A 19,152-nucleotide genomic window follows, 5' to 3' on the forward strand; every position below is an offset into this window, starting at 1 on the left:
AAAGGAACTGATCTGGACATCTGTGCCTGGAAACTTTCAATAGGGAAGAAGAAGAGAGCAATTCACATGCAAATAGAGGCTTGTATATAATGCTAGAGCGGGAAACTGTTGATCAGGCAAAGCAGTAAGCGCACTGGCATTGAGAAGAGTCATATAGGCAGGTGGCAGAGAGCAGTGACTGCTCATACAGGAAACCAGCACAGGAATATCAGTCCCATACCAGCAGCCAGCAATGTCTGCAGCAGCAAAGGACAGCTTGAAGCCATCCAGTGCCAAGCAGGAAAGGAAGGTAAGAGAACCATTAGTGACAGGCTAGAATCACACAAGTCTCCTTCACTCAATCTATTCAAATTCAAACTCATATCTAAATTCCCAATGCTGGTCACTTGTAAGTCTGCTGTAAGCTGATTTCTGATTGGCTGCCTTGAGTTGCTGCCACTTTGTACCATGTTCAAACCAATCATAACCAATAACCCTCAAGCATTTAAGGATCTTTTATAAAAGTGCAATACCTAGCAGTGATTAGCAGTAACCAATAGCAACTCTTGTAAACTAAATTGAAACAATTGCTTTTTTTATTAAGTAAAATTGTATTGGTTATTAGCTACTGGTTGCTAGGTATTAATTGGCATCAACACTGTTATTAAAGGACTACTGTAATTAATGATTTTTTTTCTTTTTATCTGTTCATGATGACATTCCCCAGAAGGAAGTGGCCTCAACCTCTTCCTCTTGTTCCTCAATGCCACTGCTGATGTCTTTAGTGACATTTGTTTTAACAAGGAACTTTAGTTAAAATAACGCAATTAATTAAATTACTTTTTACTTTTTTTTGTTTTTTTTTTTACAATATTCATTTATAAATTATTTAGTAATTGTTTGCCAATTGTAAAATCTTTCCTTTCCTTGATTTACATGCTGGAATTTATCACAGGTGGTGACAACTTTACTGCTGGCAGGTTATCTCTACAGAATGTTTGAGAGTTCTGAAGCCAGTCCAAAATATACCCAGTCTCCCAGAATTCTTTGGGAGGAGTATTCTGCATATCTTATCAGCCTAGGATAAGCATTCCTGGAAGGGCAGAGCTACATTTAATATACAGCAATATATAGTCATGGGAATTGTTTCTGATGTTGAAACCAGGAAATGTTACATAAAAGTGGGTATCTTAAATAATGTACTGCATTTTAATATATGTCACTACATTGCCTTTTTAAGATGATGGCTATAAATTTGGGCCACCGAGCTGTAATTATTTCAGATTTCCTGTAAGTGTGAAAATGTCAAGTCATGGAATTATTTAATGGGTAATACTAGTAGGTGATCTATAGAGAGGTATTGTCGGTCTTGGCAATCTTGTGTCAAGAAGACTGGAGGAGTGGGAAATTGAGATTTATAGCAAGCAACTGAATTACAGCTGTAATTTGAAGCCCCATTCCAAGCACATCTGTTTTTCTACACCTGTGTAGCATCTTATTTGCAGAAGCTGTTTTGTCAGTATAGATACTCCTTGAATAACGGATATCAAATAAATCACTTTTTAAAGTGTCTGGTCAGCAAATTCGATACTGCTCACTTCCTGTGCCACAGACTGACTGTGCTATAGACTGCAATCTCCTCAGAGAGATTTAGTCTGTGCTTGCATCATTCCAGTCTGTATAATAGGATGATGCTATCCAAGCACCACCTCCATCCACTGACCCTGAAACTCCTTCAATTCAGATGTTCTGTTCTTAGTAGACATATGTACAAGCGAAGCATTATGCCGACTCTGGATAACTCACCTGCACAGTACAGAAATGAATACTGAACAGTCACCCACCGAAACACAATAGCCTTCCAAATAGAATTGAAATGCATTTAAGTTATACTCTAGGGTTCTGTTGCCCAAGCAGTAACATACCTACATGGGCCTCCCCCCAGTGAAGCTTCGATGGGGTCTACCTCAACCTCATTAACCCCCCTTTCTCCATGGTGACCCCAGTAATCTGGCGGCCCACATACCAAGGGTCATACAACAAGTGTTCAAGTGTTAAAACAATTGTGGCCACTGACCCCCTCCCCCCCCCCCCTCCTTTCCTTTCCCTATCTATAAACCCGGTTCTTTCACCACCATCAACATTCTCCAATGCTCTTTTAACTCCAGCCTTACTCGTGATAGATAAACCACTCCTGATTCCTATTCTTAACTTTCCCCCATTGTATAGTGCTTTCTAATGCCTAGATCGAATCTGCCCCCACATAAACTCTTTTCTGACACCTAACTCTAACCTACCCCAATGACATTCAGTGCTTTCTAAGGACTAAACCTTATATACTAACCCTAAGTATTCGGTACTAACCTTCTACTACTCTATGCCCAACATTAATCCTGCCAAAATAATGTCTAATCCCAAAATATAACCCGAACTGATACAGACCTTCAGTTGTCTTTCTGGTCACGTGTTTGGGAAGAGGTGATCAGGGAAGAAGACAGAAGGATATCATTAGCAGAGCGGAGATTCCGTGTAGGATGGTATCTGGAAATAAGTTGATTAAGAAGGAAGGAGCTAGGTTGTGGAGAGCTTTGTAGGCGAGAGTAAGGATTTTAAATTGTATCCCTAGTGTAACTGGCAGCCAGTGAAGGGACTGACAGAGGGGGATTGGGCTGGAGAAGCAGGAGGAGAGGTGAATGAGTCGTGCAGCAGAGTTCATGATAGACTGTAGCGGGGCTAAACGCTTGGCAGGGAGGCCACAGAGCAGAGAGTTTGTGTGTGTGTGTCTCTGTCGATATACAGTTATGTTCAAAATTATTCAAACCTCACTAAAATTGAGTGTTTTGGCCAGTTTGACATTTTGTGGTAGTGTATGTTCTGTGGATTGATGAAACAAAAATAGAACTGTTTGGGCCCATGGATCAACGCTATGTTTGGAGGAGAAAGAACAAGGCCTATGAAGAAAAGAACACCTTGCCTACTGTGAAGCATGGCGGGGGGTCAATCATGCTTTGGGGCTGTTTTGCTTTTGCAGGTACAGGGAAGACCATGAATTCTCTTCAGTACCAGGAGATATTGGAAGAAAATGTGATGCTGTCACAAACCTGAGGCTTGGGAGACGTTGGACCTTTCAACAGGACAATGATCCCAAGCATACCTCCAAGTCCACTAAAGCATGGTTGCAGATTAAAGGCTGGAGCATTTTGGAGTGGCCATCGCAGTGACCAGACTTAAATCCGATTGAGAACCTCTGGTGGGACTTAAAGAAAGCAGTTGCAGCGCGCAAGCCTACGAATGTGACTGAACTGGAGGCTTTTGCCCATGAAGTAGATCGCTGCAAGACACTTGTGTCAAGCTATGCTTCATGTTTAAAAGCTGTTATAACTGGAAAAGGATGTTGTACTAAGTACTAAGAATGAATGTCACTTGGGGGTTGAATAAAACTGATAATGATGTGAGCACAGAAAAGACATTTGTGGTTATTTCACTATAAATGGTATGTTATATTTGTATGACGTACAAGTGCCTCTTTGATTTGATTGTAAACAAGATGACTGAAATGATCAAAATCAATGTCACACTGGCCAAAACACTCAATTTCAGTGGGGGTTGAATAATTTTGAACACAACTGTATATATATATATAACATATCGCATACAGGGCCGTCTCTCTCATGAAGCAACATGAAACATTTGCATCAGACACTGAGATTACAGGGGCAGCATTTTTGTACTGTGTTTACACTAACATCATGCAGTCAGAGTAGGAGGAGAAGCGAGAGGAGAGCAAGGTGAAGAGGTCATCATTGGGGAAAAGCAGCTAGTTGTGCAGTGTGAGGATTCTCACTGTGAGTAAGGAGGTGGGAGGCAGGAGAGCAGCAGTGTTTCATTTGACTTGCACAGCAGAAGGCAGGAGGTGGCACTGCTGTCCTGACTCAGGAGGAATGGAGTGACTGAGAGGAAGCAGTTTGTTTGTCACAGACTCACAGCCAGCCAGTGTGCTACTGTGTTGAGTTGCAGCATGTCATCATGTGATAATATTAAATGAAGCAGAGTAAATTGCCGGGTGCTGTGCAATAATTCCAAATGGGGGGGGGGGGGGGGGGGAGGGGCATCCTCATAAGATTGTCTCAGGCAGCAAAAAGTCTAGAACCGGCCCTGATTACATATCGCCATGACCACCCTTATTTTACTCACTGAGTCTGAGGCCAAACATGACCCCTAGATTACATTTGTGACCCCCAGTCTCATCACAGTCAGAAGCAGGTTCTTTTCAATTGAAAGTATTATTACTGCAGATAGTGTATGAAATATAAAGTTGAATGCCAGATTTGAAAACTTAACTATAACAAGTGATTAATAAAGAGAGTGGAGGTTTCCTTTAGTGCAAGGGTTTCTAATAGCAGTGCCATTTTAGATTTTAGATTTACAAATCTGCTCTTGCAGCCCACACATTTAAACTTGAACACAGGGCTGGATTTACCATAAGGCACTGTAGGCATTTGCCTACAGGCGCCTGATGATGGAAAGGCGGCTCACTCCCCTCCTTGAGCGCCTTCTCCCTCCTTACCTATGCAGAGTCCTGATGAGAGTGTAACTGAGAAGTTACTCAACCAGCTCTTGGCATTTCATTGATGAGATCTCCCTTTAGTCAGGGGCACCTCTTGCTACCTAATACTTGGGGGCACTTCTAGCTACTTAATATTGATGGTACTAAGGGGCACCTGTAGCTACCTATGATGGGCAAGGGAAGTAAGGGAGAAGTGACAGCTGGAACTGCCAACACACTTGCGCTGCAGTTCATAGGGTGTTTGTAGGTTCACGGAGGGTGAATTCTAGGGTGCCAGGATATCTGTTCCTATAGGCTCCTGTGATGTAAGTCCTGGCCTGCTTGAACATTTTCCTAACTAACCTAAGCCATCGTATTTAGTAGCCTCAGTATTAATAACCATTATTGTTATTTTTCCTCACCTTCTTCATAGCTCAGAAAGCCCCTCATTGAACGTAAAAGAAGAGAGAGGATCAACCTATGTCTGGAACAACTGAAAGAAACTGTAATCAGTGCCTTCCATCTTGATGTGAGTATTGACTGAATGGCTGAAGCTCAGTAGCGCAGTTACAGAGCCATGGCCAGGGGCGTAACTCGGGTGCATGGGGCCCCAAGCAAAAACTTTGTGGGGCACCATGCTTAAAGAGAACCCGAGGTGTGTTTAAAGAATGTTATCTGCATACAGAGGCTGGATCTGCCTATACAGCCCAGCCTCTGTTGCTATCCTAAACCCCCCTAAGGTCCCCCTACACTCTGCAATCCCTCATAAATCACAGCCATTCTGTGAGGCTGTGTTTACATCTGTAGTGTCAGTCTCAGCTGCTCCCCCGCCTCCTGCATAGCTCCGGTCCCTGCCCCCGTCCCTTCCCTCCAATCAGCAGGGAGGGAAGGGATGCAGGCGGGGACTGGAGTTCTGCAGGAGGCGGGGAGAGCAGCAGACTGACACTATAGAGATAAACACAGCCAGCTCTGACAAGCTGTTTGTCAGCAGCGTGGCTGTGATTTACGAGGGATTGCAGAGTGCAGGGGGACCTTAGGGGGGTTTGGGATAGCAACAGAGGCTGGGCTGTATAGGCAGATCCAGCCTCTGTATGCAGATAATATTCTTCAAACCCACCTCAGGTTCTCTTTAAGAAAACCAGCTCCCCCCCCCCCCTAAGTGTGTCCTGTCTCTGTGACCGCCGGACTCCCTTAATGTACGTCTAGTGATGGACGAACATCATGAACAAACATTTGTGGACCGTTTGCAAAAGTTTCCGCATCGAACATTGCATCAGACCACATTAACTTTATTGGCAGGCAAACTTTGAAAGCCTTCAGGGCATATTTGCAGCCGCAATTTCTTTTAAAAGGGTGGCAAAACGGTACAAGAACACAGTGGCAAGGCGGAATGGGATCGCAACAATTTCCCATAAAAATCTGTATTTTGCGCAGAGGCTTTTCTTAATGTGTAAACAAGAAAAATTGCTGCTTGCGCAGTGTGAGCCTACTACTGCACTACAAACTCAATAGTGATGTGAAATGCTTTGTGTGACGTCTGGTGAAGTGACACAATTATGGTGCGGTCACAAAATATGCTGTTTTGGCCCATGTGGTAAAAATGCTTAATTGGCCGGTCTGTACCACCTGACTTAAGAGTGAACGAAGGGTCCAAAAATGGGTCCATGTTAAAGTATAGTGCGGATGTGAACAGCAAACGATCGTTGTTTACCACAAACTGTCCGCCAGAAAACATGTTCGTCCACTACTTATGTGGCTGCCACTTCGTTCTTCCCTGCTCACTCTGCAGCACTACAGCAGGCAACAGCTTTCCTCCAGATGGCCTGAATGTCATGTGACATGCATCAGGGCCCTGTGGAGGAACGCTGGTGCTGGTGCCGTGGAAATGCAAGTATGTGCATGCTGCACTGCTCTGCATAAAGGGGAAAATGATGGACCCCGTGATCGCAGGGGTCACAGGTACTATTGTTATGCCCACAGCCATGACCCAGGTACAAACTTTACAAAGGAAACCCCCCTACCCTGTCCACTCACCCAGCACTGTGTAGGTAACAAACCACCAGAACCTGCTTAGCAATGATAGCTGCAGTCTATGACATGTCTAATCAAAGGGGAAGGGAACAACCAGGGATAGGCTTTTGAGTAAGGAACTACTCGAATTCGAAATTAAAATGAGGCTTGATTGCCTCAGGTGTGACCACAGGAGACGGGGGTTACTTACCCAGAAGTCCGTCAGCCTCTATGCATCTCAATTCACTCTCACACGTCCTATAGGACATGTTGCATGACTCACTACTGCACTTCCTCCTTCCGGCTTGAAGGAGGAAGTGTGGTAGTGAGTCATGGAACGTGTCCCATAGGTCGTGTGAATGAGTTGAGACGTATAGAAGCCGACTGACTTCTGGGTAAGTAACCCCCGTCTCCTGTGGTCACACCTGAGGCAATCAAGGCTGCTCAACGTATATATGTTTTGCAAAATGCTCACCTGCCACCATCCATTTGGATCCTCTGCCACTGCTGACACCGTCCATTTGGGTCCCTTCATGGAAGAAATGCTGGAATACAGCTCCCAGAGCCCCAGCACAAGCAGCAGGCTCCCTTCGGATAGTAATAGACCAATTGGAATCCTCCCTTCCCAGGGAAGATTCTCATTGGTTCACTGAGTAGTAGACTAATGAAAATCCTCCTTGCTGCTCAGTGAGGATTCCCATTGGTATTTTGCTAACCAATGGACGCCTGAAGCCGGTTTCACACCGCAAACTGGCAGTGCGAAGCTGCACCACACTACAAAAAACAGGACTTCAGAGGAATACCGTATTACTATGCCTTATTCCCCATCTGGCATTGAGCCAAGCAGGAAGTGACGCACGCTTGCAGTCACTTCCTGCTTCAGGGTATGCAGAAGTTCACAGCACATGTGCGCTGCAACTTTGCGTTAGTAATTGTTTAAAAGTCCACACGTTGCCATAGACTAACATGACTTCTGAGCCGACGCAAGGTGCCGCAGACGCCGCGCGGTAATGTAGTTCTGGACCAGCATCGGAGATGCGGCGAAAACATCACTTCCGTTGCACTGCACCGTACTGTGGCACTATGAAAGTCTCCATAGCCCTTCATTGCCCGGCAGTGGGGTGTGGTAAAAATACCGCACCGCCCCGGTGTTAAAGGGCCCTGATGCTTCTGATGGGGCTCTGGGATCAACATACCAAATGTTTTTAGTGTGTAGAACAGCAGAGAAACATGAATGTGATGGCGATGGATACCGAGCAGGTGGCAATGCGAAAATGGAGCAGATGGAACTGGATGAAAAACTGATGCGATTAAATGGAAAACAGGTCAGTTTTTACAGTTTCATCTGGAACAGCACACAAAAGTAAAATATGGAGACACCATGAACAACGCAGTCATACCATCGCAGAAGGCCACAGGATTGTTTTTTACTCACACATTACAAAGCTCTTCCAATGGTAATGTAGAGTCACTCAACACACAGGAAAGCTTATTTCAGTGTAAGGGTCCAAAGCAGCAATACAACTATAGTTGCATTATTACATCCACAGAAAGAGCTGACGCAGCAAGAGGTTATAAATATGGTGTTCGTATAAAATAAGTCAGGTTTAGAATTGGCGGTAATCGGGTCCAGCAAGGATTTTGATCATAAAGAGGCCTAGGAAATATAACACAAGTTCTTTTAGTTGTTGGCAGCTGTAAAGTCTGTCAACCTTTTATTTCTATCTCCTGTTGTCCACATTACTGACTTTCAGGCAAAGTTCACACTATGGGCTTGATTCACTAAACCGTGACTTTAGCACAGTTGTTATGGAGCGCACAGTGGCGTAGCTAAGGAGCTATGGGCCTCAGTGTGAGTATTACTTTGGGCCTCCAAGCACTCTATACGGCGCTCCAAATTCTGCCAAGGACAACCACAGTGTCAGAGGTGCAAGGAGGGGATGGGGAACAACTTGTTACTGATAACTACTATTCAAAGCAACTATAGAAGTGATTATTACCAGCACAGGACCAATAAAGAGCTAATACTGCAGTTGAGGGAGGGCCCTACGGGGTTCCTCTGGCCCAAGGGGCCCGGTGCGGTCAAGACCTCTGCACCCCCTATTACCACGCCACTGGGAGCGCACATAGGGCTTCATTCACTGAACTGTGATAACTCATATCACGTCCGCACCAGCATTTTCACGTTTTCGCACGCAATCTTGAATTTTTCGCACATTCTCAATTGCACACAAAATTTCGCAATTGCACGCAAAAACGCTACCGCGGCCCTGATATGAGTTTGTCCTTGGCAGGTTTTGGAGCGCCGTATAGAGTGCTTGGAGGCCCAAAGTAATACTCACACTGGGGCCCATAGCTCCTTAGCGACACCAATGTGTGCTCCATAACAACTGTGCTAAAGTGCAGGCATAATGTGATGCAAACTGTGCATATTATTTTCATAGCACGAAGAATTGCTATGTAACGTGTGTGTTTTTGCAACATTATCCTGATGTGTTAGGATAAGTGTGTTAAGATAACGTGGTCCGCAGAACTGTGAACATGCCCATATAACTGTATGGCCAGTGCACATACATGCAGCAACACAGCATTACACAACATCATAGTGTGAACGCGGGCTTAACCACTTGAGGACCGCGGTGTTAAACCCCCCTAGTGACCAGGCCATTTTCTACTAAATGAGCCACTGCAGCTTTAAGGCCTTGCTGCAGGGCCGCACAAATCAGCACACAAGTGATATCCCCCCCCTTTTCTCCCCACCAACAGAGCTCTCTGTTGGTGGGGTCTAATCGCTCCCCCAATGTTCATTTTTTTTTATAAATATTTTTCTTTTTTTTTTTTTTTTTTTTAAATAAATGTGCTTATTTTTTTGTATTTTTCCCACCCTCCCCCCATTAACCTATCACAGCGATCGGCTGTGATAGGCTTCAGCCTATCACAGCAGATCGCTCCTGTGTCCCCCCGGGGAACAGCCGTGTCACACCGCTGTGCCCCGTACAGCACTGCCTTAGATCGCAGCGCTGTTCATAGTTATTAGACGCTGGTTTCGCCGTCTAACAGTCTCCGAGTGGAGCTCCATCATCAGAATGGAGATGCACGCGCATCAGCGCACGCGCTCTCCTGCAAGCCCCATAGGGAGCCATTCACGCCAATCGGTGTGGAGTGGTCCTGGGGCTGCCACCGCGTTCACGCCAATTGGCGCGGCAGGTAGTTAAAAATGCTACAGGCAAGATGAAGGATTTGTTTATATTCTGGAGTTTTGCAGCTTTTTAAAAAATCAGATTGTTAACCCTTACTCTTAGGCTGCTTTCACAGTGAGACGTTAAAGGCGCACGTTAGAGCAGCCTGTAACGCACCCCACCGCACAGCAATGAAAAATCAATGGGCTGTTCACAGTGCCCACATTGCGTTACATTGTACCGCTGCACGTTCGTTTGAAGTGCAGCATACTGTGCGTTCTAGCGGCTTAAGCCGCGTTAGACTGTTTGCACATGCTCAGTATGGGTGTTTTTTTTATTTTGTGGGCGGAGAGGAGGCGGGGAGAGGCCGCTATGTAGCCAGGCACATGGCTACTTTATATTCGCTGCACTTGCAGTGTTTACTTCCAGGAGCGGCCACTGATTGGCTGGCGGGAGCACGTGATGTGGAGAGCTCCGCTCACGTGGTCTCTGCAACGCATCTGACAGAGCAGGCGCACCAAGAGCTGCTTTTAACGCGGCTCTTGGTAGCGTCCTGCTCCAACACCACCAGGCGTTGCGTTAGGGGCACGTTATGCGACCTTAACGTGTCATCTAACGCAACATCTTAGTGGGAAAGAAGCCTTAAAGTGGACCTGAACTCTTGCACATGACAGAAAGAAAACATAGAGAAATACACCCTGTTTGTATTTAGAGAGTTTAACCTGTCTAATTACCCCTCATCTGTGACTAATCACATGTTGTAATTTGTTCATTGACTGCCACGGCAGAGCAACTAATTGGTAAACAAAGGATGTTAACAATATGTCTGCTTCCATTCAAGCAGGAAATAGACACATTGCAGATTTATTGCAGGATTTTAATCAGCTGTAACAAAGAAATGTTTTTATTTGAAGGTTTTTTATCTGTAGCCTATCTTTTAGAGCAGAGAGGAAGTTCTGAGTTCAGGTCCGCTTTAATGTCCAAAGTAAAGTTTACAAACTGGAGCAAGTAAAAGTAATCTGACACTGTAGCTTTAATTGAACATAGCAAATGTACAACTTGGATGGATGAACACAATTCACAGTGAAAAATCCAATAGTGAAAGTTCCTTGTACTTCTCGTGCTCCTGCTGGGGTGTGGGAGATGCACTCAGGTCTCGGAAGAAGCAAGGCTCACCCCACAGCGAAACGGTCAGAGTCCGCGCACCCTCTGGCGCCCACAGTCATCTCCCTTTAGATTGTAAGCTCACAGGGGCAGGGCTCTCTCCCCCTTTTTGTGTCTTGGAAATCATTATACATTTTATGCATCATGTTACTTTTATCACTGTCATTACCAATTCCGTATTTTGTATTCTGTATGTTGTATCATTTTTTGTATTTTGTCACTAATTATGTATCTTGTATATTAGTGTACACCATTGTCTGTATTATGTACCCCATGTTTGTTTCTTACTTTGTACAGCGCCACGGAATATGTTGGCAATTTATAAATCAATAATAATCTTCCACACCCCAGCAGGAGCACGATAAGTACAAGGAACTTTCACTATTGAATGTTTCACTGTGAATTGTGTTCATCCATCCAAGGCCGACATCAGAAATTTTGGGGCTCCTCACACATCCTTAAGCCTGGGCCCCCCCTCCCTAGGCCCACCCACTGGTTGCTGTTAGCTACCCCGTGTCCGTGCGCGAAGTGCGCTGCGGCAAAAAATGTGCATGGCTCCGACACTGAAGAAAGAGGCATGCACAGTATGATGCGGCAAAAAGTGGGAGTGACCATGGCATGTTGTGGGTGGGGCCAAATACTAGCAAATACAGGCAGTCCACGGTTAACAAATGAGATAGGGACTTGTAAGTCCGTTATTATCCTTTATCTGTTCTTTTGTCGCCCTCTTTTCTTCCTGGTGCCCCCAGTATAGGTATCCAGGCATAGGTGCCCCAGTACAGTATAGTAGCGGGCTCACTCATCTGCTCCCCACGTGCAAGCGCTGATGTCACTCTTCTCTCAGTGCTGGAATGCGGTGTGCTGGTTAGTGAGCCACAGGCCCGCAGCCAGCACATGTGGCCCTTCCAGTGCTTTGGGGGGCCCAGGGCCCCTCACTGCAGTGTCAGTTGTCCCCCCCTGATGGCTCCCTTGCATCCATCCAAGTTGTACATTTGCTATGTTCAATTAAAGCTACAGTGCCAGATTACATCTTGCTTCAGTTTGTCTGCTATAGTGTATCTACATGATCTAGAGCACGTAGCTATTGCAGGGAGCGCACATCCAGCAACTATACATGCAGCTACCAGCATACATGTCTTTTTACTAAGTACCTGCCTTCTCCTTTTTGAGTTTCCAAAGTAAAGTTTAGCACAGTGTTATAAAATTCTACTACAAATTGTCTTTTCAGCAGTCCAAGTTGGAGAAAGCAGACATCTTGGAGATGACAGTCAGACATTTGGAAAATATTCAGAGAAACAGAAACTCAGGTGAGATGAGGCTCTTCAGCACTTGTTTTTTTTCTGTCACTAGAGGGAGCTCTTACCCAGCTAAAAATCTTTTAATACTAACGTGTTCACTGTCGTATTCTGCACTGTTGTTGGCACATATGGAATGCAGAAACGTATTCAGAAGATATGACCACTAGGTTTTGGAAAGGTTGGCTAAAAAGAAAGAGACAATGTCAAGGAAATTCTGAAATAGTCACAAATCTCACAGTAAGAAGTTTTGAATCAGGGCGAGGATCAAAACGTTTTCATTTTACTTACAATCAGGGCATGATGGGGCCCAGGGCAAAGGTAACCTGGGGCCCCATCGCCCAGAAAAATTTAATTTCACCAGTGCCCAGATGCCAAACCCATCAACACCCCCCCACCCCCACCCGCCCGCTGCCAGAACCCCGACCTCCCTCCAACTGATCTGCAATGACAAATGCATCCGCTAGCGGGGCCCCAGCACGACAACAGCATCTGTAGTTTACCTGTCGTGTTGGGGCCACGCTGGCGGATGTATTTTTCAGTGTAAATCAATTGGTGGGAGTTCGGGGTTCTGGCAGTGTGGGAGGTGGGGGGGGGCGACCTTAGTAATGTTAAGGCAGGGGGAGGCTGAGGCCCCGACAGTGGTCTGGGCCCTGGGGCAATTGCCCCCCTTGCCTTAATGCACGCGCTGGCCCTGCTTACAATAACATGGTACAACACTCACATGAGATACCCAGACAGCTCATGGTGGCCCAGAACCACACCACTGTGGAGTCGAGGAGTCAGAGCAATTTTTGGGTACCTGGAGTCGGAGAAAATGTTTGGTACCTGGAGTCGGAGTCAGTGGTTTCATAAACTGATGAGCCGGAGTCGGATGATTTTGCTCTCAACTTTACAGTCCTGCTTTACAGTCTCTCTTAGCCCCTTATACTTTCCTAGTGATTCTGGGTCACCATGAGCTATCTGGGTATTCTGTAGCACTGGTCCAAGCCCTATCCCACAGAGCCATATCAATCACTGCCGTACACTGATGAGGACTAGAAAGACAGAAACAGGCTGTATGCATGTTGGATTGGCGTGGCTCTGTAAAATTTATAAGCTTTAAGGTGCTCTTTAACAATACAAAATTATTCTCAGATGCGATCATTCAATACGTTTTTTACAATCAAATTGTACAAGAAACCATGTAGTATGTGGAGAAAATCAATGCGAAATGATTCCATGGTCAATTGGAATACAACATTTTGTTGATCGGAATGTTGGATTTTGCAATAAAATGTGACGAGAGAAAGTACCCCAATCAAGCAGTTTATGGGAATAATCAATACAGGTAGTCCCCGGTTAACGAACGAGATAGGGACTGTAGGCTTGTTCTTAACCTGAGACCGTCCTTAACCTCCCTAGCGGTATGGACAGAAATGTCCGTTCAAAAAAACATGCTGTGAACAGTATAAACATGCATACACATCAATACTCTCCTGCACTGTATACTAGACCCTTGCTTGACACATTTTGGCAAGTTACAGTAAAAAAAAAGTTTTAAAAATAAATTTTATCACTGTTTGCTCAGAAATCCTGGGGAAATTGAACGCTGGGAAGGTTAAAGTGAACCTTAAGTCAGAAAAAAAAATGAGTTTTACTCACCTGGGGCTTCTACCAGCCCCCTGCAGCAGTCCTGTGCCCTCGCAGCCACTCACTAATCCTCTGGTCCCCCGCTGCCAGCTAGTTTCGTTTTTGCAGACAGGCCCGTCAGGACTGGCCATGCATAGCTTTTTCCGCATTCCCAACTGTAATTAGCGCTATTGCACGCCGCAACGCGTATTTGCCGCATATCTATGCGTTCGTAATGCGGCTACGCGTATTTTTGTACGCGTTGCGGTCCGCAATAGCGCTAATTACAGTCGGGAATGCGGAAAAAGCTACGCGTGGCCAGTCCTGACTGGCCTGTCGGCAAAAACGAAACTAGTTGGCAGCGGGGGACCAGAGGATTAGTGAGTGGCTGCGAGGGCACAGGACTGCTGCAGGGGGCTGGTAGAAGCCCCAGGTGAGTAAAACTCGTTTTTTTTTCTGGCTTAAGTGTCCCTTTAAGTCGGGACGCTGTGCTATCTCTGTCCCCTGTGCTTCCAGTGTCCCCCCTCTGTGTCTCTCGTGCCCCCCTCTGTGTCTCTGTGGCCCCTAATGCAGAGTATGCGCAGCAGGAGGCGCAACAAGTCTCACCATCTTCCAGGGCGGCTCCGGGCCAATCAGCGGCATCCTCTCACCCCATAATGTTCCTCCCGGCGGCTTCACTAGTGTCGCGTAATGACGCAATCAGAAGGAGCCGCGGGGTCTCGTTCTGATTGTGTCATTACGCAGACCAGTAGTCACACAGGAATCCGGCAGCTTTCATTGCAGTCATCTCATATCTCTGAGCAGCAGTATAGTGGCCTCACAGGAGAAGACATTCACCCAAAGATTATAGCAAAGGAACTAGTGCAATGCCAGCAGCACAATACAAAACCTTCCATTCCTGAGCATCAGATGATTCACAGTGACCATTGTATGGCAGATATCAGCGTGTGCCACTGACTTCAGAAGATGTTCGTGTTCATCGTTTGGCCTCATAACAACTTGGTGCTTTACAAGAATGGGAAATGCATAGAGTAAGTGAATCTCGGCTCTTATTATTCAGTAAGCCAATACCTATTCAAGGAGTAAGGAGTCCTTGAGCAAGAATCCCTAACACTGCTTCTACCTACTGAGCGTAGACTTAGTGGCTGCAGCGCAGAAACGCTTTGAGCCTGACAGGAAAGAAGCACTATATAAATGTTAGAATTATTATTATTATTAATAATAATAAACAACAGTTGTATGTTTAGCTATAGGGCCGTATTTACCATACCTAACTAATTACCGTGCCTAATGATGAAAAGGCATCTCACTTCCCCCCAGAGTGCCTCCCTCCCTCCTTCACTATGCAGAGTACTGATAAGAATGTAAATGAGAGGTTACCCACTCTGCTCTCGACATTCCACTGACCAGATCTCCCTCCAGTCAGGGGAACCTCCCCTGTCCTCTAGCTACCTAATACTTGGGGGCACCTCTAGCTACTTAATATTGAGGGTGCTTCTGGCTACCTAATACTAAGGAGCACCTGCTTGCCAACCTTGCGCAGCTGAGAGTAGCCCCCTGCCTCTGCAGGTGGATTAGAGACTTCCTTTCAAACAGATCGCAGAAAGTTAAGCTTGGCAATTGCTACTCCAGCGAGCGAACAACTAACACAGGAGCACCGCAGGGGTGTGTTTTGTCCCCACTCCTGTTCTCATTATACACCAACAACTGCACCTCAACTGATGACTCTGTCAAGATCATTAAATTCGCAGATACCTAATACTTGGGGGCACCTCTAGCTACTTAATATTGAGGGTGCTTCTGGCTACCTAATACTAAGGAGCACCTGCTTGCCAACCTTGCGCAGCTGAGAGTAGCCCCCTACCTCTGCAGGTGGATTAGAGACTTCCTTTCAAACAGATCGCAGAAAGTTAAGCTTGGCAATTGCTACTCCAGCGAGCGAACAACTAACACAGGAGCACCGCAGGGGTGTGTTTTGTCCCCGCTCCTGTTCTCATTATACACCAACAACTGCACCTCAACTGATGACTCTGTCAAGATCATTAAATTCGCAGATACCTAATACTTGGGGGCACCTCTAGCTACTTAATATTGAGGGTGCTTCTGGCTACCTAATACTAAGGAGCACCTGCTTGCCAACCTTGCGCAGCTGAGAGTAGCCCCCTACCTCTGCAGGTGGATTAGAGACTTCCTTTCAAACAGATCGCAGAAAGTTAAGCTTGGCAATTGCTACTCCAGCGAGCGAACAACTAACACAGGAGCACCGCAGGGGTGTGTTTTGTCCCCGCTCCTGTTCTCATTATACACCAACAACTGCACCTCAACTGATGACTCTGTCAAGATCATTAAATTCGCAGATGACACAACAATCATCGGCCTCATCAGCAGGAATAGCGAGCATGCCTATCGTTATGAGATAGACAGGATCTGCAACTGGTGCAAAGACAACAATCTCGTCCTCAATGCGGCAAAGACTGTTGAACTGATTGTGGACTATAGGAAGCGTCCGCCCCCCCTCCTTCCAGTTCACATTGGGGAGACCGAGGTCTCCAGGGTTCCGTGCGTTAGATTCCTCGGCACAAGCATTACTAATGACCTAAGATGGTGGGAGAACTCCACTAAAATCCAAAAGAAGGCACAGCAGCGGCTATTTTTCCTGCGCCAGCTGAAAAAATTCGGCATCCCGCGTGAACTGCTTAAGAGCTTTTACACGGCTACCGTGGAATCCATCCTGTGCTCCTCTCTCATCGTCTGGCATGCAGGGGCATCTGCCAGGGACAAGTACAAACTGCATAGAGTAATCAGCACCGCAGAAAAGATCATCGGAGTGCCCCTGCCGCCCCTTGATCTTCTCCACACTACCAGAATGAGGACAAGGGCCATCAAGATCTCGCAGGACCCCTCCCACCCCGGCAACCGCTTCTTCAAGCTTCTCCCACTGGGCCGCCGTTTCAGAGCCATCCCCTCCAGAACCACCAGACGCTGAAATAACTTCTTCCCTCAGGCGGTACACCTTCTGAACTCAACCTCGAGCCCCCCCATGACCAGTTCAGCCACCCCCTGGCCCTTGCCCTGAATGCATGTCCCCTAGGCTCTCCATGTGTGTTATGTTATTTTGATGTAGTGCAATGCTATGTTGTATATGTTTGCTATGTTTGTATATGTTCGACTGCCATGCAATGCTATGTTGTATATGTTTGTATATGTTTGACTGCCATGCCATGTGTACCAAAAACAATTCCGGGTACGTCATTCCGCGTACTTGGCGAATAAAGCTGATTCTGATTCTGACCTGTAGATACCTATGATAGGCAAGAGAATTAAGGGAGAAGTGACAGCTGCGCCAGCCAACACTTGCGGTGCGGTTCGGCGGGAGTTTATAGGTTTGTGGAGGGTGAAGTCTAAGGTGCCAGGACATCTGAACCTATAGGCTGATGCAGGAGTGACTATATGTCAGTGCACAATGTCTTTATTGATGTATACTCCGCTTTGTGCTCTCACAGGTGAAAGCGTCCAGTATGTGGATTCTCAGCAGAGATTCAGCACAGGATACATCCAGTGTATGCATGAACTCCACAATCTGCTCCTCAACTGTGACTGGATGGACCAAGCCCTCGGTGCGCGTCTGCTCAACCACCTCCTGAAGTCACTTCCCAAGGGCAAGGATGCCAACGCTGAGCTGACTGTGAGCTGTGAGGAGAGTGCTGCTGGAAGAACAACCCTGCCAGCTCTGAAACCTGATCCAGACCCAGAGCCGCATACTAACGTTCTGCAGACGCACTGCCCCCTTGTGGGCACACTACAGATGTGGAGGCCCTGGTAATCAGTAGTGACAGGGCTGCCATAGTGCAGACTGGGTAACCTATAGCCAGACTCACTCAACTCTCCTCTGTCTCCTTAACATGTATTCACTTCCTCTGCACCTTGTCTCCTGCAGGTACCCTGGGTGTAGGAGCAGAGAGTGAACCTGCTGTTGGACCTAGCATGATATTTGTATCTTATAGATATACTTTGTTTAACACATTGGGGTGCGCACCCCATTAGGTGTACTAAAGACCCGGTGCTTCTGGCTGGAGCCCCATGTTTGTAGCCTGCATTGTAGAAGGCTTTTTTTCCCCACTATTTATTACAGATCTCTTCATGTAACATTTCTATTCACTTAAAGTAATTTACACTTTCTTATTTCAAAATAAATATAATATATACAGTAAGCTGTGTCAGTAGTTCCTTGCTACAAAAGACAGCTGACCAAACATAGTGGTAAGTAAGTAAAGTGATCTTTTCTGATGTATTTCCCCGAATAAATGTTTTTTTAATTTTGTGCAAGTAACTATGATTTATCAGATAGAATGATTTTATACCCTAACATGACCAGTAGGTGGCATCAACTTTCAGATTTCATATTATAAACAAGATTGAACAGAAGATGCAAGCGAGTCTGAAATAGGAGGCCCACCAACAGTGCATGTTTTGTAGAAATCCAAAGAGGTAGTTAATCAGCTCTGCTGAGACACTAATTACATCCAAGCTAAAGCAGTACTACACCCCAAAAAATTGGGACCATTTTTCTAAAAAGTTCCTCAAAAGTGTGGGTTTTTTAACATTTTTAGATTTGCGCAATGAGTAATTAATTTTAGATCTATTTTCTACTGCAGTAGATTAACACATGTATGTGCACCATATTGGTGACTCACTAGATGAATATATTTTTGTGACATCAATACTGATCAAACTATTATTAATAAAACTTTAGATTTTTATCTGAGGGTTGTCTGAATTTTTGTTATATAGTCTACTTGAAGTTTTTAGGGGATTTTGGGAACCCCCTATCCAGATTCAGCTGCCTATATAAGTTGGCACAACACTGTAGGTTACCTAGACATTAATTACCTCACCTGTGAATGTTTGAGGTTTCCTGCAAAACATGTAATGTTGATGGGCCTTGAGGACAGGATTGGGGAACTCTGCCATGGACCATCTCTATGAGGTTATTCTGCCGGCGTTGGAGCAGCAAATAAGGGTCTTGTTCTAGGTTTAAATGCTTGGTAATAATCAACATATCAACTTGAGTCTGGGGCAGATTTATCAAAACCAGCAGGGACGTTTGTAGCCTTTTTGTCACTCCCGGCAAAAAGTCCAGTCCCCCTTGAACAAAAACACAACACACTATAGGATATAAAGCATGTGCCATATAAGGTGGATACAGGGAATTCCTGAGATACTAACAACCCACAAACCTTTTACATTTCATTACACATCATCTTCCGGTACTACCCCAGCTTAGGGTGTAAATGCAGAGTATAGTGCTTTCACCTCTCCACTGCAGTCCAGTGCTGTGCTTTCGCCTCTCCTCTCCCCACTCACCCTA

At 45.7% G+C, this 19,152-nt stretch overlaps 1 protein-coding gene across 1 annotated transcript; it reads left to right on the forward strand.

The window, feature by feature from the left end:
* Nucleotides 1-232: 232 nt before the first annotated feature.
* LOC137570504 (transcription cofactor HES-6-like) lies at nucleotides 233-17,607 on the forward strand. Its single transcript, XM_068279178.1, has 4 exons — nucleotides 233-289; nucleotides 4,959-5,054; nucleotides 12,107-12,195; nucleotides 17,295-17,607. The coding sequence occupies exons 1-4, from the start codon at nucleotides 233-235 to the stop codon at nucleotides 17,605-17,607; spliced, it is 555 nt and encodes a 184-aa protein (XP_068135279.1).
* Nucleotides 17,608-19,152: the final 1,545 nt, after the last annotated feature.

The sequence above is a fragment of the Hyperolius riggenbachi genome, chromosome 4 (assembly GCF_040937935.1).
Source record: "Hyperolius riggenbachi isolate aHypRig1 chromosome 4, aHypRig1.pri, whole genome shotgun sequence".
Taxonomy (NCBI): domain Eukaryota; kingdom Metazoa; phylum Chordata; class Amphibia; order Anura; family Hyperoliidae; genus Hyperolius; species Hyperolius riggenbachi.

Excerpts from the sequence above, each read along its gene's own strand:
- LOC137570504 (XM_068279178.1), top strand. The coding sequence starts at position 233 with ATGTCTGCAGCAGCAAAGGACAGCTTGAAGCCATCCAGTGCCAAGCAG. Across the intron at positions 290-4,958 it reads GTGCCAAGCAGGAAAGGAAG|CTCAGAAAGCCCCTCATTGA; the intron begins GTAAGAGAACCA and ends CCTTCTTCATAG. Across the intron at positions 5,055-12,106 it reads TCAGTGCCTTCCATCTTGAT|CAGTCCAAGTTGGAGAAAGC; the intron begins GTGAGTATTGAC and ends TTGTCTTTTCAG.